Source organism: Triplophysa dalaica, chromosome 14 (genome assembly GCF_015846415.1).
Source record: "Triplophysa dalaica isolate WHDGS20190420 chromosome 14, ASM1584641v1, whole genome shotgun sequence".
Classification (NCBI taxonomy): Eukaryota; Metazoa; Chordata; class Actinopteri; order Cypriniformes; family Nemacheilidae; genus Triplophysa; species Triplophysa dalaica.
In genome coordinates this window covers 10,462,333-10,489,395 of record NC_079555.1, presented here as the reverse complement: position 1 = coordinate 10,489,395, position 27,063 = coordinate 10,462,333, and the positions used below count along the sequence as shown (strand labels likewise).

General features: G+C 39.4%; 1 protein-coding gene across 2 annotated transcripts; it reads right to left on the bottom strand.

Annotated features, from left to right (window-relative positions):
- Window positions 1–17: 17 nt before the first annotated feature.
- On the bottom strand, window positions 18–26,807 carry pik3c2a (phosphatidylinositol-4-phosphate 3-kinase, catalytic subunit type 2 alpha). Of its 2 annotated transcripts, none has more exons than XM_056765966.1 (33): window positions 26,706–26,807; window positions 22,590–23,730; window positions 18,023–18,120; window positions 16,988–17,148; window positions 14,892–15,012; window positions 12,582–12,693; window positions 12,377–12,456; window positions 12,191–12,254; window positions 11,955–12,101; window positions 11,836–11,869; window positions 11,472–11,691; window positions 10,051–10,173; window positions 9,765–9,932; window positions 8,867–8,975; window positions 8,562–8,704; window positions 7,120–7,308; window positions 6,687–6,780; window positions 6,470–6,564; window positions 5,691–5,871; window positions 5,211–5,315; window positions 4,439–4,531; window positions 3,991–4,120; window positions 3,579–3,715; window positions 3,295–3,464; window positions 3,055–3,211; window positions 2,711–2,820; window positions 2,420–2,627; window positions 2,195–2,319; window positions 1,974–2,091; window positions 1,766–1,847; window positions 1,457–1,566; window positions 1,225–1,350; window positions 18–1,080 (listed from the first exon to the last, which is right to left on the bottom strand). In XM_056765966.1, exons 2-33 carry the CDS (start codon window positions 23,652–23,654, stop codon window positions 898–900), a joined length of 5,058 nt encoding a protein of 1,685 aa, XP_056621944.1. In that variant the 5' UTR covers window positions 23,655–23,730; window positions 26,706–26,807; the 3' UTR covers window positions 18–897. The 2 variants fall into 2 exon arrangements, with proteins under 2 accessions (XP_056621944.1, XP_056621945.1); XM_056765967.1 differs by having other exon boundaries at window positions 26,733–26,796.
- Window positions 26,808–27,063: the final 256 nt, after the last annotated feature.

Below are 27,063 nucleotides of genomic sequence, written 5' to 3'. Positions count from 1 at the left end.
GGAATAAATTAGCCAGAGACATTGAAAACATTTAATTTGCCTCAAGAAAAGAAACAGAATTAAAGCTAACATTGATTCGGTAAGGTTATAAAGGTATCCAATAATAAATAACTGGCCATGTCAATATCAATTCAAATGTATTTTACAGTCCATTTAAGTGAGTGATGACAATTCTTACATCATTTTAAAAATGCCTCCAGGTGAACTCCTCCATTATTATGCAGCTGAGCTCTGCCAGTAGATTTAGCCATAGGTGCAATTCCCTTTTCAACAAGGTTCATTATACAAATGTGAGATTCAGAGTCCCCTGGTGCCGAGGCCGTCATTTAAACGGATTTCACCACTCAACAGAACATTTGACCCTACTGTACAAAGTAGGGATTTCAGTAATTTACACCGAACATATTGAGAAAAGCCGAAATGACAGGCCAGCATATGAAGGCACCCTGTTAATATTCCCTGTAGGGGAGTGGTCTCGTGTTGATTCAGTTCATTTGGCACGTTAATAAAAGCAGAGCGAGATCTGTCGTGCTTAGATACCTCAAAACCTACTACTGTTCACTAAATGCATATGTAGAAAAGGAGAGTGTAAAAACAAGCCATTTTAAAAATACAGGTGTTGATCTCTATATATATTTATATAATAATATATAAACTCTTCTATAATTAAGCCATTTTGGTCCTCTTATGTTCCAAATGTACAAAACACAAATGCAGTTTTCTGTTTACACACAGTGATTGCCTGTTTCAACAAGGAGTAACCATGATTAGTGTCAGAGAGAGAGAGAGAGAGAGAGAGAGAGAGAGAAGAGGGTGGGGAATCGGAGTGGTCCTGTAAGGGCACTTGCTCTGGTCCATCACTCTTTGTGGAAGACTGGTAGAGAGGGATTGTTGGATCTAGAAGTAGGGCACCGTGGTGAGCTTGTACCACTTGACAGTCTCTCTGCTCAGGTCAAAGTCCTTAATACTGAGGGTGATGCCACCCAAAAAGTAGTTCTCTCGCAGAGACTCGGCACTGAGCACGCTCAGTTGAAGCTCTCTTTGTTTTAAGGTTTCCTTATTGTAACCACTATACACCAGCTGCAAAGATAAAAGTGCCAGGATTATTCATTTATTTAATCTCATAACCTAATATGGATATCTGGGATTTGTAAATCAATCAGTTTAACCAAGCCCTCATCATTAAAATCTTTGAAGTTGGACGGGTTTCAGAAGTCCACTTACCATTTCGTTAAACGTGGGGTTTCTAGTCTTCCTTGCAATCTTCGTCTTGCGTTTGGAGGTTTTGTGAGGGTCTGGTAAGAGGTATGTTTTCACATAAGGGTTTGGATCTGCTCCGTCATTTGATATCTGTTTTGAGATTTAAAAAGGCAAGTGAGAATTGAGAAAAGTCAAAAGGATGTTTCATCTTAATTTACAAAGACCAGGATCAGTTCGAAGATGTTTCTCATCTTACCAGATCTTTAATGTGCATGACCATGATAAAGAGTGTGCTGTTTCTGTAGGACACTGACAGCTTCACCTCACCCTCCACCCGGCCGGTGCCGGGACTCATAGGAGTCATCTCTGGAAAACGGACAAAGATTATTTAAAAACCAATAACGGAAATTGGATTTTTCCAATCCTCATTTTAAAACCTAAAGGGCAGTATAGGCAATCCATATCTGCATGCATTCATGTGGAATAGTTTTACTTACGAGTTGTGTTCAGTATCTATAACACTGCATAAAATAATAGAATGATTGTTTTAAATCTGATGACATGCCTGGAATCTTTTGGAGTCCTTCAACCCCCTCTGGCTTGTCATCTCTTGCAATAGGGTGGAAGAAGGTGTAGATAAGATCACACTAAGGAAAAATCGACACAACATCAACTATTATTATTTATTAAAAAAAACATTGCCTTTCATCTTGCAATTAACAAGTATGTATATATTTGCCAGTTCATGTATGATAAATTCTCTGTCTGCCCACCTGGTTGACTTCTGCTGAACTCCTCATCAAACTGTGCACATAGCTGCTCAATTCCACCTTCCTCTTAGACGCTACATCCTTAATGTGTGTGCGGCCCAGCACCAATTTACTGGGGAACCTATAAACAGGAACAGTAGTTTTTGAAGTACATCTCTATAGAAGAGATCAAAAGATTTCACAAACCATTCCATGAAATAATTTGACATTAGTATCTGATATACCCTGGTAGCTTCCATAGAGGAAAGAGAATGGTCAACTTGTTGTGCAGTTCCTGGAACTCATCAAATGTGCGGAAGACAAACTGTGGCTCACTCTGACCTTCCCTGAGCAGCCGGATTACATACGTCTGTTAAAAAAATGACAATTTAATACATCCTCATTACACACAGGAGTTGTGCATATTCACATTATACATACCATTATAACATTATATAAAATAATCTTACATAGTGCTTATCGGGGTTGTATCTCTTTTGAAATGAATATATGGAGGCATCCTGTATTCGGCCGTCCTGCTTTATGGTGTATGTTCGAGGTGCGAAGGACAGGATGGGCTCGCCATTGGAAGGAAGACCAGAGAAACGCAACTGGGCCAAATTATGGATAAAGAAATTGAACTTTGTTGCCACACTGCCCAGGCTGGATTCAATCAACCTGGAAGGAAAAAACATAAAAATTATGAAAAAAAACATACTGGTGAAAAGTCAAAGGAACCTGATTTCTAGAATAAAATGTACCTGGTGAAGAAAATGGTTGCTTCTGCATCTGTAGTTTGAGGTTGAAGAGCATCATAAACATATTTAAGATCTTGTACTCCGGTCAACTCGGGTAAACCTGACTGTGTCATCTGTGTAAAACACACAGTTACGAAACAGTGAGTCAATAAAGTCAATACGCAGTAATTCCTGGATGAAGAAAAACACATCATCGAAAACAGATCAATGACCATCTTCCTGTCATTAGTTTTTGCAATGGCTTATCACAAAACTATATTGCCAAAACCATTTGCACAACACTGCCTACATGTCCTGTAGGTGTTGACAATACAAGACTTTGTATGCTAACACAATGACTGCATTACCAGAGACAGTAGGTTGAGGAAGAGGTTGGAGTGTTTGCGTATCAAGTTGTAGGCTTGTGAGCAAAGGTCAACGAAAAGTTGGAAGCGACTCGTGGGTCTCTCCCCTCCATTGATGACATAAGCCATGTCAGAGGTTAAGACAAAAGGTGCACGGTCCCTGCAGAGAGAAAACATTCCAGCTAGAATAATACAGAAAAATAACAACAAATTGTGCAATTTTGGGATGGAGTCTTCGCTCACCTTTTAAAACTCCCGATCATTTGTGCATGACCCAGAAACTTTCCAAAGTCTATGTGGAACATGTGACCTGTAGAGCGTAACATGATGTTGTCGTTGTGGCGGTCACAGATGCCGAGGATATAGGTGGCTACACAGCATCCTGCGCAGGTGTAGATGAAATTCTCAGAGGCCTAACAAAAACATGGATACGAAAAATTAAGATCCCAGTTCTTGCTTTTCTAGTAATCTGACTCCAGCTGCCATGGATTATTATTTAGTTTATAAGTGTGTTATTTTAAATGCACCTTCTCATACTCATCCTCAGCAGGGTTGTACTTGCGAAGCCACTCGGCCAGAGGTTTGTCCTTGAATGAACCGGTCACTCCGTACTCTACCTGAATCTTCCTCAGCGTTTCTGAAGACGGCACTAATTCCACCATGCCTGTGCAACCAAATGCAAATTTATAATTAATACTTTTGAAATAACTATGTCAAAATAGTCATTTTAATGAAAACAATTAAAACTCATCATTTTGAATTGAACTCAAGCGCTGTTCCTAAGAGATTGTACTTTGAGAGTCTGAGATACTCTTGAGTGAAACCCAATATTAAATGTGAAATTTAAAGGATGAGTTTTGACCTCATGTTGACTTGAAATCAAAATGAAAGTGTTTATTGAATTTTTTCTAGCTTTTTTCTAAGTAGATTAGAACATACCTTTATCTTTACCCGTTGAGATGCATTTGAAGTTCACGATGCGCAGGTCCAAACCCTCCTGCAGCCAGATCCGATCCATGATCCGGATCATCTGAAGGGCCAGCATGTCCTGCCTCAAATCCTCTCCAACCTATATTACAGCAAAGAGCATCACAGAATTGAGATAAGCCTAAAAATGACTGCAAAGATTTATAAGAAGTATAGGATATGACCACCAGGGGGCGTACTTAAGGCCAAATTCAAGTTTAAATGTATTTTTGTGTGCTAGCCTCTTCTAATGAGAAGATAAATTTGTGATTTTATATATTTTTTATATCAAAAGTATGTTTCCACCATTTTAATGCATCGAACCAGACATTTTAGATTACTGTCTAACATAAACAAAACTATAGATGCCAATTCACTAAATACTGTAGTAAGCTCTAACATTTTCTACGTGGTTTCGCACCTTAAACATGACGTTAATCTCATCTCCCAGCGGGTCTGCGTTTACCAGTGCGATCTTTAGAGGAACAGCGTTGGAATTGAAGAAGGAACAGGCCTAAAGCAGGGAAACAAAAGCGACACCACATTACAGAAGCACAACTTTAGCCTCAGGGTATCAGCTAGATTTACTGCCTCGACACGGAAACAAAGAGGGTCTTTGAAACCGAGCAGTACCAACTAGAAGAATAAGATGTTGGGATTGAGAGACACTGTTTGGGTCGTGTTGACAGAGAAAATCTCCACATCTAAAACAGGAAGGGGGGAGTAAGCACGGACGATAAGGAAGTGAATCACATGTGAATGCTTCCCATCAAAATGGAACCAAATCTGGCAGAGGTTACTTGAAAACTGAAGGGACATTTTCCTCGGATTGGTGGCGTCTGAGGCCACCGTGTTAAAATAGCTTGCATAAGGAGCTGAACTGTTCGGCATCATCAAAATTGTTCTACAAGATCAGTGTTATTTATTATTAATGAAAGCTACAGCAAAGTAACATTTTACTTATCAAAGGTGACACGTGACAGGATTTGTTAACACACATACCTTTAAATTCACAGAGAAATCCAGCTACGGTACATTTCTAAGTCAACATTTGCATCACATTTCATGTATGTTAAAACGATCAAAACAAATGTATGAAGCAGAACTTGACCGATGGGGAACTAAGGAGTAGATGTGCATCAAGTAAATTATGTAAAGTAAATATTTACTGTATGTTGGTTTTAGGGACTCACCTTTACATTAAGTTCCTTTGCCACTAGGCTGGGGCTTATAGGAAGTCGGCTGTTGTTCTTCTGAAAGAATGTCTGTACCCTCTCCAAGCCCTCCAGCAGCACCACCTTTAAAGAACAAAAGTTTAGATACACTTCTCCGACTGAAAATCTACGAAAAGTAACATTTATTTGTAAACAGGAACATCGAAAACTTGATTAAATTTGGCTTGTCTTATCTATACATGCATGTAAACCGCTTTTCAGATGAGATATATAATGCTATTTTCATAATAAAATGCTATCAATCCGTCACAGGCTACTTTTATATATATATATATATATATATAGGTCTTCAGAGGTGTTTAAAGACCTTACATAATGAAGCGTTATGGTTTCCTTACATTGGAATGACCCATTTCTATCTACATACACCGGCATAATACATAATAAAAACTACATACGAGTTTGTATTATATTGTTCCTATGGAAGCCGCAACATACCTGTCGTGCGGAGCTGCTCGCCTGTCTAACATTTTCAGCCAGGGCACCAAGAAGCTGCACAAGCTTGGTCTGCTTTTCAAGTTCAGCTCTCAATCCAGCACCACAGAGACACAGGAGCGCACCCAGGATGCGGTCGTACCGCTGACCGAACGCTGGGTCCTGCACGGCATCCCTCAACAGCCTAAATCCAATCATAACCAAAACATCTCAAATAATACATTCACTCAGTCCAATGGCTCATGGTATATATGTAAATAAGGGAAAATCCACAGCTAGCCGTGCATTAAAGGATTTTAATGCACAACGTGGAGACGAAGAACCGCTTCGCGTCGGGTGGTTCTTCGCCTCCACGTCGTGCATTAAAATCCTTCAATCCACGGCTAGCTGTGGAATATCCTGCTTATGCCATGGTTATTTGCCAAGCTTTTATTGATGTTTACAGTGTCATTTTAGATCAAACAAGTGAAAATGACAGTGATTTTGTCAGTTCACTTTAAATGTTATCAAACTGACTGGAGCTACCCATGCCTTAAAGGGTTTTAATGCACACCTTCCAGCCAATTAGAATCGAGTATTCAAACAGATCATGGTATAATATAATTTGATCAGAATACAGATGGTTCATTTTTAAAGGGTCATATCAAAAGGAATTAAAATCTTGCACAGTTTCTGGCTTTTCATCAAACGTGTGAAAAATGCTTTTGGGGGAATAAATGCTTTTTACATTTAAAGTGAACCTCACTAAGATGGACAAAAAGTGATATATAGAATGTCTTTACCAGTAAAGATAATGTGCAATGTTGATATTTCCCAGAGCTCGTGATAACAGAAACATAACCAAGGCATTGTTGAGGTGACACTCAAACTTCACCGCCTATTGAAACAGAAATCAGTGAAACTACACAGAAACAGCAAAGGGTAATATGTTTACAGAAGAAACAATGCATAATTGGTATGTGTGTGGGTGTGTGTGTGTGTGTCTGTGTGTGTGTATACCTGCACCAGCTGAGGCAGATAATCAGCCAACTCATCATCACTGCTGCTCTCAATCCAGCTCACAGCAACTTTTCTCACCTCTGTGTCAGCAAACCTGAATTTAACAAGACATTACGTACATAAAAATATTCCATAAGACTGTATAAAGACTTGACATCTACTTCAATAGTGCTTTTCTGAAATTGACAATACTTTGGATGGACATCTTGCCTAACTGCTATTTCGGTTTTCAAAAAATAAGATCACACTTTACATAAACTATCATTTTTGGGTGTACTTTCCTTTAAACGACACCACAATTATGCTGTGAGAAAGAAACTCGTGAGATTATAAAGTGAGCAAAATGACTGTAGAAGCTCATTTAACAATGTCAGTGTAACAGGTCACATGATTGAAAAAACACACAAAGATAAGACCAGGAGGAGATACATACTTTGATTCGAGAAGCTCCAGGGCTGAAACGGGAGACAGAGGAGGCCAATTGTGCAGAAGTGAGTGGATCTCTCCCATACTGCCCCAGTCCCACCTGGGTGCACTTGCCAAGATTTTGGGCAGGCTGTGTTCATAGTCCCGGCAATAATACCTCTGGTCCCACAGCAGCTGCCTGTCTGCTCGTGTCAGCCTGGTGAAAAGCATGCTCGGTCATTTCTAAGTATACAGTGCACTTTCTGCTGTCTTAAAAGCAGGCCGCAGCCGCTCTAACCAGATGATCCACAAACCATAAAGTAAATTATTCTCAATCCAGAGATAAGGGGCACAGGAAACAAGTCACACCTCTTAAATGTGTCTGCAAATGTGGAGTCAAGCTGGGAGCGCTGCAGCTGTTGGCACTTGGTGGGCATTCAGAGACACACTTGCGTACACACACACACACACACACAAAGAAGTATGGAAATCTGCCCACAGTCTGAGCGTTGTTTGGCTGTCTTAAAGCTGACTGAGCTGTCTGTTCGACCACTGCGAGGTGCCTCTTCAGCGAAACAAGGCACAGCACCAAACTGCATTTCAGCTCCAAATTCAATGGCGAGTTATTCTGTATTGAGTCTGAAATTAATCTCTCTGTTTTTTTGCTAGCTTTACAAGCATAAGCATTAATGTTACTGGCCGTTTCTCAATATGCTTTCTTCAGCGGTCTTGTGTCCTCGTGTTCTAGCTCTACGTCATCAATAACCGTCAAAGTCTGGTTCCAGAACACAAGAACACCTGAAAATACCCAGATGTGTTCTTGATATCAATGATGCATTGAGCGCGTACAGAACCCGCTTGAAGTCCCAGAATCACTGTGGCGTGTCCATCCACGTTCATTCTTAAAAGGCCGCCTCGCAAGACCGGTCTCCACATGAACACAAATCCGTTCTTTGAGCTTAGAAACGGCCAGTTTTTTTTGCTAGCTTAAAATTCCTCTAAAAGCAATTCACATATGACACGGCTAAAACAAATATTATCGTTTGTTTTAGATGTAATGGAATGCTCTGAAAAGCGCGGTGTGCTATGATTGGCCAATTAACCAGTGCGTAGTGATTTGTCAAATTCTGCAAGCGCTCGATGGAAATCTAACCCCTCTAACCTTATTTGGAGCATCAGGTTCCAACCCAATTGTACTGACATTTACATTTTATGCATTTGGCGGAAACTTTTATTCAAAGCGACTTACATTGCATTGTACTATACATAGGTATGTGCTATCCACTTGGATCGAACCCTCAACCTTGCATTGTCAACGCAATAATCTTACCACTGAGCTACAGAAAAGCTCATTCTCTCCAATTCAGTTGTATCTCCTACGACATTAAAACTTTCTTTTGGAAGCACTGGTTTATCCCCTTTTGCTAAGCATGTCTAGTTTCATCAGAGCATTTTTTTATGTAAACGTACCCAAAAGCAGATGTTCGTGCACACAGCTTCTCTATCTCATTCCGATCTCCTGTATCCAGTGGGTCTAGAGACTTAGGGTCTGGGAAGCCTTTCTCTTGTGGACCAACATACAGCACGTCCACTGCCGGAGTGGGAAAGTCAACCTGTTGGTGGCCATACAAATATACTTTAAGTATGTGTATGTGGTGTACACTGCCAAGTCAAAGTAAGTTTTTTAAAACATACACGTTTTTAGGACATGAAAACATTACAAAAATGTGGATTAAGAGAATAAGAGAAAGAAACGGATAGAGTAAATGAAGAACCTGCAAGATGATCCTTTCTGTTGGATTCCTCCCCTTGCCTGCAGCTCCTGGGTGAAGGTTTTGAGGTGATGTCCACATGCTCAACAGCATGGTGCCTCTTGAAAGAAACCTAAACAACAATATCAGAAAATGAATAACTCATAATCTTTGTCAAACATACAAGTTCAAAAGTGAACTTTGAAGGACCCAATCTTTTGCTGTTTTTGAAGCTTTGATTATGTTTTTTGGGTGTATAAAAAATTGAATGTTCATGTTTCTAGTTTAAAAAACGCTTAAAATTTCACATGTTTGAAGTCTATTGTTCACCGCTGTCCCTCTTCTCACAAAATACTTTATTTTTTTTACACTTCTCAGGCTGTTGCGATCAGTCGGTCCCGCTCTCATTGAACGTGTATTCATAAGCTTTAGCATATAGCAAAAAAACAGTAACAATGGCATCATCTGAAAAAAATGTGGATCGATCGAAGAGTTCTCACAACCCTAACACCACCAAACCAAAATGCTTTGCTTTTATAAACTGTGCCAAATGAAGAAGGTAAACTAGCAAAGCTATTAAATAATTTGTTGTCAACAATGACAAAGGCACACATGTATCTGCGACTCAGAGGATGTGCAAAGTTCAGAGCAGAACCTTTGTGCTGTAGTCTCATAATTACGGTAATTTCAACGAAATGTTTTGGACTTGAATTACAGTGTCCTAACCAAGCATGACGTGACAAGCAGTTCATCTGAAAATATATGAAGGCGTTTTGAACCAATAAGATTTTCTAGTGAACAGGGCTACACAGCAGAAATACTGTGGAAACAGATGGTTTGCATCTACGTCCATAACATACAATATATCCTGAAAAGTACATGGAATGCATTTGACAAATGTGAGGAAACATTTCCCTCTTACCGCCTGAAATCAAACAGGGGCATGGACACTTTTCCCAACAGCTCTGGACCTTTTCGTTGTTTGTTAGAATCCGGTGAGTTGTTAGTGTTCTGATTGAGAACCCCATAGAGAGAAAGACTTAACATGGCCTCCAGTGGCAACAGCGCCACCGAAATAGGGAAGTTGATCCTACAGAAGCAGAGCAAATTATCAGCACAAGCAGAAACCGGCAGTGATTCTGCTTTAATTTCCCTTTAATTCCATAAACTGCAGACATGAAGGTGCCAGTGCTATTAAAGACACTTACAGTTCATCCCATTTGATGTGGTAGAAGAAACTCTTGTATGTTCCCACTTTTTTAGACTGGACAGGTTTGAAGAGGTTCCTGCTGTTGTGTGTCAGGGCACACATCAGGTAGTATTTTTCAAAACTGGCAAACAGGAAAGACAAATTAGACTATTGCACGCACAGGTAGAAATCAGTAGCAAGTTAGGCTCGCACTCATTTATTGCCTACAGCATATAAGGCATAACTATGAGATAAATTCATCAAAATGGTCTTTACAGTATTATAGCAAAAAAGTCTCAATGTTTTTCATGTGGTTTCTCATGCACCTGTGCCTTGTGTGCAAATAATTGAAACAAAATAATTGCAATTAATAGCAAAGTACATGCATTTATTTCTTATGTTTCATATTTCTGCAACAACTATTTTTAGGATTATGGATGTCAGGCATTACAGTAAAATGTATTTTGGTGTGGTCTATGGAAATATTTCAAGTCAAAAATCATCAGTAACATCGTCAAAAAACATCAGTAACAACTCAAAGTTTCTCCCTGAAGAGATCAAATAATCATTTGTCACAGAACCCTGACCCAGTCCTGTCTATAAACACAACCATGCTGTTCTGTTCTATGTGGAAGTCACTAGTCAAGTCTATTTCGGGTATAACAGATAAGTGTTGCTTTTGAGTGATTATAAATAAAGGCAGACATTAAGGGTGGATCATTGTTATCCAATCAGCATGAGCTTCTTGAGATTAGCTCCGCCTCTGCAGGCATCAACAGTCTAGCGTTAACCTAAGTTTGATGATAAAGGAAAACATTTTAACTAAAAATACTCTTCACATGACACTTGAACATTTCAGAGGAACAGCTCACCCAAAAACGATTTTTTTTTCTCAGCAGAACACAAAAGAAGACATTTATAAGAATGTTGTAAACCAAACAACATCCACCCCATTGAGTCCCATTGTATGGACACAAAACCACTAAGACATTTCTCAAAATATCTTCTTTTGTGTCCACAGAAGAACAAGTCAGTACTCAAATCAATACAGCTTTTGAACGACATGAGGATAAATAAATTATGACAGAATTTGCGAAGAGTTTCGATTCACAGGGGATGTAGCTAATGCACAAAGCTATAAATGTACAGCATGAATTCACAGTAGAGAGCTTTAAAGTTTCTGCCAAATACATACATTTTTAAGAATATGAAGGCAGTATATTTCAAGCGGTAGAACAGTTTACTCTGGCCGTTTGCCATAACAGCCATTACAGTGTTTATTTAGAATATAAGAATCTATATTCCATTACAGGAAGGCTAAATGTACTTTATATGAGCATAAATTTTGCATGTATTTACTTTGAATTAATACAGCTGTTCAAATGGTTTAGACTAAAGCATCAAAAACACATCATGCACTTTTGGGAACACGGTCCTCACCTGCTGACCCAAGCTGCAGGAATGCCATGTACAGCAAACAGGGTGAACTGTAGATGCTCTTTGGTGCCCGAGGCCTCTTTGCTATCCCTCTCATCCTCCATACGATCTTCCATCGAGCACGTGGGGGAAGTCGGGCAGAAAGAGCACAGGTAGAGCTCGGTGAGGTCATGTATAGCATCTGTGAGCACCGCCAAACTCTCTTCCACTGGGCTTGAGTAGCCTGATGAGTCGAAGGAGGCAGAATAAAGTATTGGTCGAGAAAACCCAGGCAGTTAGTTTAAATGAACTTAAAAATATTTATATTACAACGTAACAAAAAAAAGAGAGTTTGTTAAACAGTCTGAGTTCTCTGGTTGGATCTTACCGTTAGCTGAAACTGTAGAGCCTGTGGCACCAGCCTGTCAATCAAAAAATGTGTTTATGGATCAGATGTGCAAATCCAAATAAAAAGCACATAGTGACCAAAAATAGTGACCATCTGACCTCTGGAGAACGTGTTCTAGGCAGGTTGACCGAGCGTTTGAGCCTCTTGATGGCATCGGTGATGGCGGGTGTCTCAATTTTATCCAAAGCACAGCACAGATTTTTAACACACTGAACCACATGCTCCACTGTTTTATACCGTGTGCTCTGTGAAAACGAAAAGTGAGTGAGACAAATGGCTCCTTATCTATTTTCAATTTCAAGTAATTCAGGTCAATTCAAAGGCAACAGGCTACCTCATTCTGAAGGCAGATGTTGACTTGCTTATGATAGCCCTCTATGTTCTCAGCAAGTCCCTCTCTAAAGAACACGAAAAGATTTAAAGGAATAAGAAAAATCAACAAAGACCATCAGATACTTCAAAAGCCTGTGGCTTTCCTGGCCTTCAGTAGGGCAAAGGATAAGATGGAGCACATTCCTACCTCGTGACTGACTCTTTGAACGGCCTCTCCACAAGACCGAGGAACTTCTCCAAGTGAATAGGGGCGGCATCATCGTCTGTCTGTTAGCGCACACACACACATACAATAGAAAACATATATTCCATATATTTATTATCCTCAAGGAAAGTATTGACTGATTAATAAAATGGTAACTGCTAATGAATTAAAGTTGAGTTATTATTACCGTTCGAGCTAAATCTCTTCTCATTGTGCTGAGGAAAAGGAGCTGTAGTTTAATCTCTGTTTCCCACTTTCTGCAGTTCTGTACATACTCGTGGCTTCCTAGACTGTGTTTACTGAGGGATGATATAAAAGATGTTTTAGACACATAACAATGACTCTGAATGAATAAAACCATTAACGCAGACCGACCAACACACTAAAGCACTGCGATGCACCACAATCTCATAACCAAAACATGACTGAAATATCAATACAGTCAACTCAACTCAACTCAACTCAACTTTATTTATATAGCGCTTTTCACAATTTGCATTGTTACAAAGCAGCTGTACATGAGACACATTGAATACAAGTATGAATTCTAATGCCAACATATATTCAGACACCTTAAACAATTTTTTATTTGCTATAGACCAATTTGGAGTCGAAGCCACGGTTACGTCACTGCCAGTTGGGAACGCATACAATTCCTTCAAAAACATGTTTTTTATGTGGTTGAATGTCAGAATAGGAAAGGCAAAAATTATGGTTTTATTTCCAATGGAATATGTCATTTTCGAATAAGATACTAAAAGTATCGAACGTTACTGTGCTTAATTGATTTCTGATAAGGTTTTCTATAACATTTCCAAGTCTAACTATTTTCTATACTGTATCCGTGTAATTCTCTAGTCGTGGTAAAGGCGATCTCTCTTTCAGGTTTTTCTGCAGCTAAGATGCGCGGGCATCCCGAATGTTTACAAACTTATAATTAGCCTATAGTTTAGAAAATGGTGATAAAATATGACAAGAACTTTGATAGACTGTCTCACAAATGGATTAGGTTGAATACAGCTATCTGTCAGCTGTTCAATTTAAGTACACAATTAAATATAAATATTTTTTGTCCATGGTGTCAAAAAGTCGCATTAGCAAATAAAGGAAAAACACTTGAGCAAAACATGGTCAGGTCAAAGTGTCTGAAAAATTTGGTCTCAAATCTTTCCATTTTTCTGGTAGTCCACTGCATGAACATTTCTTGGGTTTCACATGTCAGTTTATTTAGCTATCCCCCTCACATCAATGAACTGAATGTGTTACAATAATTTTTGGTTTGACTATAAGTGCAGAGAAAATAAAGGATCTATATGAACTAAAGTGACCAAAGATCACAAATCAATAAAAAAGTCTCAAGTCAAATATGTTAAGAATATGAGACCCATATCCAATAAATGCAAGAGATGTGTTCAGGGTAACTATAGGCCTTTTCACACTTGAAAACGTTTATTCTTAACCCCATGTAAACAGAATCCTGTGTTGTTTCACGTTTAACGCTGCTTATAATTGACCAGGGGTTAGGAGATAACCCTGGGTATTCATAACCTGACATTTCACACTGTACATCACTTAACCCTGGGATATCATTCTTATCTGCGGTGTCAACAGTCATGATTGGATAAATACTGTAGCGTCAAATTGACCGAATAGAAATAGTGCGTGGTCCCTTTAAATAACTGGATAACTTGTTGTTCTGCATCCTAGAAAAAATTATTCCTTGCAAATCCTTTTACCTGTTTTAAGCCTCCTAAGATGCTACTTACTCAAATAAATAAGAAACTCACAGGATTGTTTACACAGTGCATGGAGTTTCTTAGACTGTGTACAGCTTGTGAAATGAGGTAAATGCAGTTTAGTTTTTGATTGGGTGTCCATTGCCAAGTATCTCAGCTGGTCGTTTATTCTACCCTCCCTTCGTGTTACACTGTACATGTTTGACACTGCAATGCAGTGGTAACCCTGCTTCAGATAACCCCGCTTCAAAATTACAAGTCTGAAACGTTCGTTCACCCGGTATTAAAAGCGAGGTTTAGAATGAAGATAACCCGAAGTTAGATGCAGTGTGAAAAGCCCACCTGTGTTTTGAAAGACAAGAGTCTCTTTATAATAATTGCTCAATTCAGTTTGCCAAGGTCAAACCAAGACAAGACAGCAAGCATAAAAATAGACACAGAGGAACTGAAACAACACTTTCATGCTGTGAAAAATGCCTTTTGATGCAGTAAACCCAGTAATACCAAGAATACAGTAACTAAGGGACCTAATCTTGCATCTAAATACACGGTACTTAAACACAAAAGCACCATTCCCTCTATTCTTATTAGTGCAAGCAAACCCTCTCTTACCAATGGTGTTTGCTCTTGCAATGATGCGAGTAAAACATTTCTCTACACAATAAAAGCCCCCTTTTCAAGGAAACGCAACTAGTAGGATCTTGGCTATGTAATACAACAGATCGCAAGATGGTAAGAGAAAGACTGAATGTAGAACTAACTTCTGTAGAACCTCTTCCTGTCCGCAGACTTTGAGAACATAGCTGCTGATGTCCACCTGATTCAGATCATCATGGACCCAGCAGAGAGCCTGCATGATGAGCAGATCCACTGGAGCACTCACTAGAAAGACAAAGAAAACATGCAGTAAAATCATGACCGAGAAAAAGATTAAGTTGATGAAATGCACTCATATGTATAGCAATAATTGACCATAAAACCAATAAATACATCCCTTACTATGATTTCTTTTACCATCAAAACATCACACAAATCAAATTCCAATCGCTCAACACTTTGGGTAATTAGTAGGCATTCGCACAAGATGCGTTTCAAACAACTAGACAGAATGAATGAGCACTGTAATAGTTGAGAGAGATGGAACCTTGCATTTTTGACAGCTTCTAGTGCGAGAAGCTCAAATAAACAGCCGCTCAAAAGCCAAAGACATCTGGCGTATGAAGGCCTACACAGACCAACAATTAACAAAATAGTGCAGATGTGTACGATTTTGTGCCCTAAAGGAAGCAATTATGAACATTGAGGGCAGCTCATTCAGGTGGAGGAAAACCATGGCACGACAGAGCAAAAATGGATTTGGCATGAGATGTTCCAATCTCTAGATCCGAGCAAAAATAAAACCTGACACCATATTGTTCATGGTCACCCCTTGCTTGAGCAATAACAGGCCCCACACCCATTCTTGGAATGATCCTCTATTCAGCCAACCAGGGATGGAAAGGAATGGGCTCTTCGTGTCTGCCCTGTTAGTCAAGTGTAGGTCTATAAATGACTGTGGGAACTCAATATTATTCTGCCATCCTCTCTTGTCATACTACAGTAACACACATGATGCTTGAACGTCAGAAGATGAATGCTTGAGAGCTAGTGTGCTTGGTAAAGACTGTACCATCATATGAAATTCATTGAAAGAAGCAAGGGCTATAATAATATATATACCAATAAGACACTTTTGTACAGTTTTGTAGAAATAGAAGGGAGAGGGTCCGATCTTGGGCTCAGAAAACTGAGACTCAATTGGAGTTTATCCTGGCAAACCCATCATACAACACACATTCAAAACCCTAATCCCCTTTCAACTTCATTTGTTTTATCTTTCATCTCAAGTATGTCTGGAATTCCAAACATTACCAAGCTAAGCATTTCTCTCCACTTTAACCTCCGTTTTTCTGTTTGATGTCCCTGTTAGTATACACAGAGCTAGCAAGTGACGATCCATGTGTAATAATGAATAAAGGTATGGGCGTTAAAGTTAAACTTAACTTATTTTCCCCTTCCTTGCTTGGGAACTGGGTCGGCAGTTTCAGAGGAAAAATAAGCAAGAACAGGGTGAACTTGAGAAGAAGTGACACAGAAGTCCGCAACCACCTCGTCAGTTATAACAGAGGCTGTCTGGGATGCAACTTCAGGCCCCGACGGACAGTGTCCCTTTTTCCCTTTAAGACCATATTCTATGCTAGATAAAAAGAGCTATGAGGCTTAGGCAGAAACAACGGCGAAAATTCTTTAACACAAAAGGCCAGTCTTGATTTTCTGCCAAGAATGAGGTAGCCAGAGTCTCCGCAAACAAAAACGAGGCCCTGCTGTCTTCAGAACACAGCCGCCTCACGGGCAACTGAGCCAGGGCCACTACAACTCAAGGAAAAACCTTTAACATGCTTCACCACAGACAGTTACCCAGTCGAAAGAACGCGAGTGACATTCAGGCTGACAAATGAAAAACACAGCAACTGTAATGGGAATATCAATCTGTGGAGCAGACGCACCATGGTGGTTATGTAAAGAGAGAATGCATCACAGCCGCCAAAAAAAACTCTGTGGCATTGTGTCATGAATTCCTTATTTGTACACTTCATTCTCAGAAGACCTTCAAAGACACTAAATGTAAAGTTACTCTGGATTTCAGATTTTCACCTCAAACTAATAGTTTGGCAAGTACAATGTCACACAATAAGCTTAGGAAGAAACATGTCAAGATTTTGAATCAACATTTTCGGTGTAATTAATCTTTAATATTCCCAAATGTAAGACAAGCTCTCTCCACTGTCCAAAGATTGTTTGATAGTCAGAAACTCACCATCGCAAGTAAAAGTTACAGGCTGTTGAGAATCTGATATCTCAATGGACACCTTCACACTGCCTCCATTGTCTTCACCTGCATCTCTTTGACTGATCACAGGACTGAGAACATAGCCAGGGTTGGTAGAGAGGTTGTCATGAGGGAATTTTGACTTCAGCCTGTAAACAATAAAAAGAAAATTTGTGAGAAGTTCAAACTAACATAGTGAACTATTATGTACCACAAGGCTATGTCTAAGGTCCTTTTCACATTTACATTTATTTATTTGGCAGACTGTTTTATCCAAAGCGACTTACAAGTAGGAGAGCATATGTGACCCTGGATCACAAAACCAGTTTTAAGTAGCACGGGAACATTTTAAGTATAAGACAAAAAACCATTGTATGGGTCAAAATTATTGATTTTTCTTTTATGCCAAAAATCATTAGGATATTAATTAAAGATCATGTTCAATGAAAATCTTTTGTAAATTTCTTACATTAAATATATTAAAACTTTATTTTATGAGTGGATGGCCTGCCACAGTGCCCCTGATTAACAAATTCAAAGGCAGTTTTCTCAATATATATTTTTTCACTCTCAGATTCCTGAGTTTTAAACGGTTGTATCTCATGCAGATATTGCATATTGTAACAACTCATACATAAATAGAAATCGTATTTATTCCGCTTTCAGATTATGTAAAAATCTCAATTTTGAAAAATGTACCCATAAGACTGGTTTTGTTGTCCAGGATCACATATAAAAAATATTGTCAACACGTTAAACAATACCGTTAGTTTAGCCCTTTTTATTTCTTTCTGTACATGCTGCCTTTAGGTAATAAGGGGAAACATGCCATACACTTTTGTTATTAGATATGTGACCAGCAGAATGGATTTCCTGCACTCGAAACATACTGTTTCGACAGTAAAAACTGTTTTTTAATTTTTCCATTAAATCCAGATTAACCCCTACTGAATCACACATCATATGTTATTGTATTTTTGCGAAGTTTATTATTTTTAACAGTCAACAGTCATCATAACTCACTTTGAAATGTCTTCACAGAATGCTATGACTTCTATGTTCTGGGCTTCCATTCCCTTTAAGGAGTACTTTGAGAGTACATTTGCACTTCCCTTATTACCCTGTAAAAGACAAACACAAAGCTGTTGTTAAATTGATGTGTAGGCAGAGTTTACTCTAACATTCAACATACTATCATACACTTTAGCCTTCACTGAGGGTGGCCTAGCACACAGCCAAACATTTGGTAAATCTGATTTGTCAATAGCCAGCATTAAATAAAAAAGGTCTCAAATTTATGTGACATCAACATCTCACGGGAAATCTAGACCAGATGGTGTGTTTCTGATTGATCGGAAGATACAGAGTATGTGGAGAATGTGAGGAATGTTAAAAAGACTTCCTCTATGAAGGAAATGAGACAAAAAGGCATATCAACATTGATTTACAACAACAACAAAAAATCAATCAATCAATCAGATCATGAAGATATGTTTTGTATAAGTGCATTTTCCAGTACATGGTAATGGTAAGATTGGGGCGTATTTTTCAGTGCCAATGTACGATTGTGTCTCAGCATGATCTCTAGTGAGACCATCTGCCTAACACATACAAAATGAAAATCTTTATACCAAAAAACAGGACAGTGTGATGATAGAATCTGTACATTGATTTCAACTGTATGCACCAGAAAAATCTGTAATTTTTACATATAACTGAAAATAAAAAAGTCCTGCACACATTCTAAAAGTGGAAAATGGACCGGATGGCAGATTTCTTTGCAAGAACAACAAGTTCAAGTGTTGAACGAAATGATGGTGTCTTTATCTGTTTACTAGGCCAAGTCTGTAGGCCTAACCTGAAGGAAAAATGAGATGCCATGTGACACACATTCACAAATTATTCATCCCCTTTTGCATACAGCTACAGTTTTACTTTTCTGGCTGCCCTACATACAAACTCTTCCAGTCCAAACAGACCTTTTCCTCAGGTTAAAAGTTTGAGGGAACTGCCAAGAAATACTCAGGAATGAGATTATGGAGGAAGTTGGCTCACACAAAGTTCGGTGTGAACTTGAACTGAAGTAAAATTCCACTGTCATAACATCAGCCTGCAATAGAAATGATGGTGAATGCAACTTCCTCTCTATTATCTTTATTATGAATGCTGATCTGAATAAACGGGAACTTCTCACTGGCTTCATACAGTTCAATAAATATGTCTGAACTTCCGTCGGAGGTTTAACAATCGCGGACGGTGCTGACAAAAGAGCAATTGCCAGTAAACGGTGACTACGCCATTTGTTTATAGATGTAATTATTAACAGTTACATTAAATAAACAGTTACCAATAAACTAAAGTAAACACTTCACATTCAAGAAGTGTTTGAAGTAATTTTACAAACATACACAAGAGTACATGAGCTACTGTGTGGACTGTGGGACAGACATTAAAATATCCAACAGGACTCACTAAACCCAAAACATTATAAAAAAGAAACCATATTTGATGTGTTGTAACTTGAACCAATACGCATGGAGTAATGGCTACTTGCACTGAGCCTGTTAATACACAACACCAAACAGAGCTTTTGCCCTGTGTGTGCTGATAGGGCTTGAAGTATCCAGTGCTTGTGATAACAGTATCTGATGTTCTTTGAGGTAAACCAGAGTAACTGTACACCAAAGATGAAGTCTAAGATTAGTTACCGTGCTCTTTCGCACACTCTGTGAAAGAGGGCTGCCATGGCAACGGTGAGCTGCGCTGCCCTCCTCTAGGCATGTCAGGCGAGAACCCATATGGGGAAAAAACAGCTAGCTGGGGCTTGTTTCAACTAATAGGATCAGCAGCAGCAGTCTTTATGGAACAGCTGAAGACAAGAAGCCATGTACTATAAAATACAACTTAAGCGAGATTTACATGATCCAAAAATATGCTGATATTCATTTTACTAAAACCTTAAAGGGAAGACTATAAAGGGAAAGGCTGAATATTCTTTATTCCTTACAGTGATAGTTCACCCAAACATTTAAAATCTGTTTTCATTTACTAACCCTCTTAAGATTTTAAACCTGATTGACTTTCTTTCTCTTGCACAAAAAATATTCTGAAGAATGTTGTTAACCGGCATCCAAGCAGTTGCATTGGTTTTGTTTCCATACAATAGAAGTGAATAGGTGCCGGCATTGTTCAGTTTCCAAATGTCTTGAAAATATCTTTTGTGCTCTGCGGAAGACAAAAAGTCATACAAGTTTGAAATGACAAGAGGGCGAGTAAATGATGACACAATTTTCTGTTGAAAATGTGGGTGAATTGTCAGAATTGTTGGGTGAACTATCATTTTAATGCCGGCTTAAGAGTACACAAAGTCATCCTGATTTTGGCACGATTTGCGCATCGCAGGGATTCGTAAATGTCATGAGATTTGATTGTATTTTCTCGTTTCAATCTCTGTTGTTCGTGGAGCTGTGGCAAAACACTTTTGCTTGATTCCTCAAGCAAATACCACAACAGAGAGATCAAAAGTAAATGTTGGTGAATGATAGCAGAGGGGTTTTCCAACCCGGTGCAGATTATTTGGAGCATTAAACTAGTAAATCATTCTGATGATGCGTCAGCCAACATAAAACAAACCGTTTCTGCAGCCACTGTGTGTTTACGCTCTTGTTTGTTGAAGTTACTCGCAAGTTCCGCCTCCTCAATAACATCATGCACATCGCAAAAGGCGAATAGGTATTGATGGATTTATCAGACGCACTCTCAAGGCCCAAAGTTGACTTCGGGTCTGTGTTTGGTTACAATTCATTGTAAATTAAATGTATATTAATATTAGTTTACATTTATGCTTCATTGTATATCAATTATATTACATTTATTTAAAACTACTCAACCGCTATTGTTTCTTTGCGGAGGTCTACCTCAAGTTAAGTTTGGGCAACATAACGTTTGTTTATGATGTTGCCGCTGAAACACTCTAATCTTACCGAGAAGCAACATTGACCATGTTCAAGTTCAAAACAAAACTTTTGTAGTAAAATCAAGTTATCTAACACAGTGACAATTGTTATAGACTAAAAACTGTGTAATCTGAAGAGGGCATTAGTAAAAGGTTTTGCCCTTTATGGGCACAAACATGGGAAATGTGTGACAACACTCAATTGTCCTGCTCAGAAATTAACATTATGAAACAGGAAGTGGGATTTCTGGGAAATACCACATACACTTATACACCGGCCCCATAAGAAATCAAAGTCACTCCTCTCAGGAAGTCATTCTTTATTTTGGCAATTGGCTGCCGTGTTTCTAAGGAAAGAACAAAGATAAAGAAGGAGTCTAGATAACATGTTGGTAAAGTGAAAGAGATCAAGCACCATTTGAGCTTGAGTTCCAATCAAAAGAAACAGAGCAAAAGTAAAGATGCAAATTGGCCACCGTTTAAAATAAAGCATGACATTCAGCATTTTATTTATGTATTTTTATTAGTGGTGGGCATAGATTAATTTTTTTAATCTAGATTAAAATGGCTCATTTGAATTCTGCCGAAGGCATTCAGAATATGTGTGCTACCCAAATAATGACTAAAAGTAAGTCTTTGAGAACGGGTTTCTCAAGCCAGGTGGCGCATTAGACCAGGGGCTCATCTCCTGTTTCCAAAATGCATCACAAACTGCTTGAGAAAGCTGTTCTACTATGATAATTGGTGATGAAAATTAAATTATGTTCAATAAGATGAACTTGTGTTTACTTCCGCATTAGCTAAGGGATGATTTGCGTTTAGGTGGTACTTGAGACTGGAAGAGCTCCTACAGTACATTTACATTTAGTCATTTAGCAGACGCTTTTATCCAAAGCGACTTACAAAGAGTGAGGGATCAACAAGCGATATGTCATACAGGAGCCATAATACATTAGATCTCAATACAAAGTTACTGTTTTCAAATAAAGCTAGACCAGAACCTGTTGAGAGAAAGTGTTTTTTTTAAACCAATTCCGCATTGCACAAGGTGCAAACAACCTTAGTCTTGTCGATGTTTCTATTGGGAAGCTTCTTAAAAAATAATATTCCCTGAAGCAAACCCGGCGGCTTCATAGCTGCATCCATGTTAGCACGTCACGTTTGATGCGGTAATTTCAAAGTAACGTTATGTTGTGTTCAGACCAAATGCGATTGGCGTGTCAAGCGCGAGTGATTTATATGTTAATGCAAAGAGCCAACAGACCTACTTGCTGCGCGAATCGCGAGAATGAAACCCTGGTTATGAGATGATGAGGCGGCTTCTGCTTCCGCGAATGACGCGAATCACGCGATCTGAAAAATCTCGTTCTCGCACCGTACAGTGCAGTTAAGCTGGTATACATCCGCGCTAAAATATCAATGTGAAAGTCATCATAGCTTGTGTAGTATAGACCCAGCTCCCAACCCAACTTTGAGAATAGATTAACGGCGACATTTTTTTTATCGCGCGATAAGAGTCTCACTGCGTTAACGGCGTTAACCCACCACTAATTTTTATAAATATTTTTTTAATAGGCACATAAAGTGGCAACATCCAATACAGAACAACAATGTATAATGACGTTTCTCTCTTACCTGTAAGCTTGGGCTGTGAGATGATGAGGTTGTAGGCATGTGAAGGGACTGGCTTTTAGTAATAGCTGCCCCTGTTGATCCTCTTCTGGGTTGAACCGTGGATTTCACCTCCATTGGAGGACTGCTACTATCCACACCCTCAGTTTCATCTTGAAGAACAGCATCCCATGGGTCCTTCGCAGTCTCAGACTCCTCTATGTAAGGACCGCCTGATGCATTGGGTGCCTCATCCACCTCCACCTTGCGCATGCTCAGCGGGTCCAAGTCCATCCACTCAAATTGGCTGATCATGGGAGTTTCCGAGGGCTGAGGCACAGGCTCCAGGGACTTGGCACTGTCCGAGTCTACATCCATGCTGGAGGACCTGCCGTTCTTCACGTATTCCGAAGTGCTGGCAATCTTGTCGAACAGCTTGGCCATTTCTGGGGTGACTGCTGGCTGCGAGTAGACCAGAGCAGCAGGTGGCTGGATGGGGGTAAACGAGAGGAAGTGGGTCGGTCGGGCAGGCAAGCTAATATAGCCAGGCATGGCTGGACTAAAGCCATTCTGGAAGGAGCACGGAGGCTTCGGGAAGGGAGTGGAGGGGAAGATGGGAGTCTGTTGGTGTGTCAGGTTCGGTAAAGCAGAGTTGGGCGTCCAGTGGAACGAAGCAGGGTGGAACGCATGACCTCCTGGATACGATGCGCTGAGATTGCAACCTAGAAGAGAAGAAGGTCTTATCATTTTGTTTGTGCCAAAAGAGTCATCCAGAAGCAGCTTTTCCAGCTCCTCCTTGGTCAGCTTCTCCAAATCGATGTCTCCAAACTTGTATTTTTCTTCATTCTTCAGCGTTTCCGATTCAGGGAAGACAATGAGGTCTTTCTCATGCCGGCTAGTGGAGGTCTGCGTTGTTGCATTGGGGGCCGAGGCTGGGAGTGTGTGCTTTTTCTCACGGTGATGTTTTGCTAAGGCATCGGCCTCCATGCGCAAAGCCTCCTCCTTTCCCACATTCCCTCTGGGCCGGATCACCCCCGGAGAGGCCGGCCTGTCAAACTGAAAGCCATTGCCACTGGATATGTGGGCCATGGTGTCAGCTTCCCCTTGCTGTGTACATGAGGAGACTGGCACAGCTGGGTTCCGACTGAGACTTTACAAGAGGTTCCTGTGGAAAGAAATTGAGAGAATGTTACATTTCAGGTTCAGTAACTTTGGACATCAGACCTTGATGATGTCATATGGTCATTAAAAAAAGTGCTATGTGTTCCGTGCCAAATATGACGTACTGCTAGTGCTACTTCTACAGCAGTGGTCAGTCAATATAGCAAGATGCTGTGAGCTATTTACAACAAATCAAAGAACCTCCCCATTATGGAGTGATGAAAAATTTGAGGCAAACAGAGACAGCCAAAAAATGCACAAGGCCATCGAAGACAAGAGGATCATGAAATATGTCTTGAGATGATTACCAAACTCTTCACACAGTGCAGAATTATGACGGAATGTCGATCAGATACATAGTTATGAGACATTTTCAGATTCACAGTCGAATGAAGCATCAACATGAACAACCAAATACAGCGGAGTTCATCCAAATTGCCAGCGAGGGTGTGTCAAACTCTAGATTTAACGGGTGAATGGCAGGCGGTTACAAACAAACACATACCAGACATTTACCCTTAGTCTTACAGAGCCGAGACATGCCAGCTTTCCACTAAAAGAGGCCCAAACTCAGAGAGAATTGGGATTGAGTTGCATATTCACAACTTAAGAAACAGACTAACTTGGTTGGGTATGTGTCAACCGGTGGTGATGTAATAGTCGATATATCTACACCTCTTTATTAATCTGAATCAATTTTGCAAATCCTGAAAATTAATTCATCATTTATTTACCCACATGTCATTCCAAACCTGTATGATTTTTTCTGCAGAACACAAAACTAGAAATTTGGAAGAATGTTGGTAACCAAACAATATGGACCCTTATTGACTTCCATTGTATGGACATAAAACCACAGACATTGTGTTCAACAGAGAAAGAGTCATATACAGGTTTAAAATGACAAAATAACATATAATCAAAGAACAACATGAACAAGCTACACATTGAGATAACTGAGATTGTTGGTAACATAGTAATATTTCATTTTACAAAGACATCACATTTTATCCTACTGTCGCCAAGCCTGCCCATCAGTAAACCACTGAGGCCGTTGTTAACTGTAAAGAATTTAACATGCAAGCCTGATCTCCTCTAGGCATTGTTCACAGAAGAGTCTGAGCATTTCTTATCAGTAAGACAAACAGCTGAGCTTTTGCAAGGACATCCAAGTGTGAAAAGAGATGCAGCTCAATATTCAGTTGGGCAACACCAACAAAAGTTGAAAGAGTCTAAAGACTGAGACCAATCCCCAAAGTACCAAATATTAAAACAAGTACGATAAGTCATTTTTATACACAGTCGATCTTTCATAAAACCAGCATTAAGTTGACATCCTTTTTCACACTCTGTTCTCAAAAACAACTTTCCCGTTCAAAACCCCCTATTCAAGATGATAAAACGCTTTATTTAAAGATCATAGTTTCTCTTCTTTTAACGAAGTCAGAGAAGCTGGACTACTCTGGTTAAACCATTGCAGCTGAAACCTCGTGGGAACAGTTTCCACCCCTGGGGTGCATGCCTCGCTGCACCATTTTAACTATGACAAAACAGTTATTTCTATATTCAAAAACCCCCTAATTCAATGCTTTTTAAAGCAAGCCTTTCTTCATAAAAAAATTGTGTCGTCTTCACCGTAAAACGGTTTTATGTGGCTCCTGTTTTGCTGTTCAAAGTACAGATGTTATTCTTAATACATCAATGACTTACTAGATCATGCACAAGGCTATGGAAGGTTTAACGGTGCATTTAGTGACAAATGCCGTTTAAGGAAAATGTATAAGTGTTTAGACCTGTCAAGGTGCTTCTTGTCTGAAAATGTGCCTGATACTTGAATTTAAGGCTACTGGGCTGTATATAGGGATGTCATTGTCTACCAACCTAGAAGTGCTTTGAATGGAGAGTAGGACTCTGAAAAACACCAAGCTGGGTGTCTGAAGCTTCCCTAAGAACTTGCAAACATGTCAAGAAAAGACAAATATTTCCCAAGTCAGTGAGAAAGTTAACAGTGGGTGACAAAAGAGGTAATAAATTATACTCTGCACAATACACTTCTCTTTAACTGCCATTACACAAATTCACATCATAGACATAAAAAAGTTTAGCATGCTTAACCACACCAGCAAGCATACCCACAGCACATGATTCACATTCATATAACTACAGTGACACAATATCATAACATGGAAGCATTCAAGCTAAAGTCTGGCTTTTAACAGGCCAAATGTGCTGAATCCTCACATTTTAATAACCCAATATAGTTATGCTTGGAAAAACCCCCGTCAAAACCTGCTTCCCCAGTCTGTCTTTACAACAACTGAGATTTACTTAAATCAATTATTAAACATAACTTCTGTATTATTTCAAACTGGAAGGAGTCGAAATGGTTACATCATGTTTTGGCATATAAGATCTCGTTTGGAGTTAAATATTACCAAATAAGACCTATAAGTCAACTACATTACCCATATTTACTATTTCAGATGAACATCAAAAGTTCCAAATGGAATAGAAACCCATATGATGTTAACTTAATACTCTTAAGTGAATAATCAAAAGTACAGACGATGTTTGAAACTCATTTAAATAGCATATCAAGGATGCAAAGTATGAGAAGTAAATCTAATCGATTAAACACAGCCACGCAACTATAATAATAAACAGCCCCCCTAGACTGCCAATAAATACACCAATGTTGATGTCAACAATGCAAATCATCTGCTAGAAACGCAATAAACGCCACAACATTCCTTACACTTAGTACAAAACAACTTAGAAGACACTTTAACAAAATATCTCTCGTAGGAAGTTGTTTTCCAAACTTTTCGCAATGTCTGTGCAAATGTTCCGGGACATCGGCGCGCCAGCTAAAGTAAAAACACAAGCAAAAGAGAACCAAACAGCACAAAAACACCGACAAACACTTCCGGCGACCTCGCGCACACAGTTGACGGCTAAACTTGACTTATGCGCGCTTACTTTTTGTGAATAAATGACGATTCCCACCTTCAGAATCTCGGAGCTTTGACGCTGCAGGACATTCTCCTCCAGCTGGAAAATTCGCTCGTGTAGTCGTAGACACAAACGTCAGTTCCTGCTGAAGACGAGACGCAACGATAATAGAGAAACAGCGACATCTGTGGGTAACGCACGATATCTTTTAATTTCTCACAATCGATGTGGCGCACTGCTCAGATCACAGTGAGACTCGTTATATTAATGAATCTACCTCAACCAACCTTCTCACATGACAAAATAATAATATCATTACGACGATGTATTGATACGTAAGCGCGTTTCGATCATTTTTCTAATTTCCGAGTGCTTATTAACAATT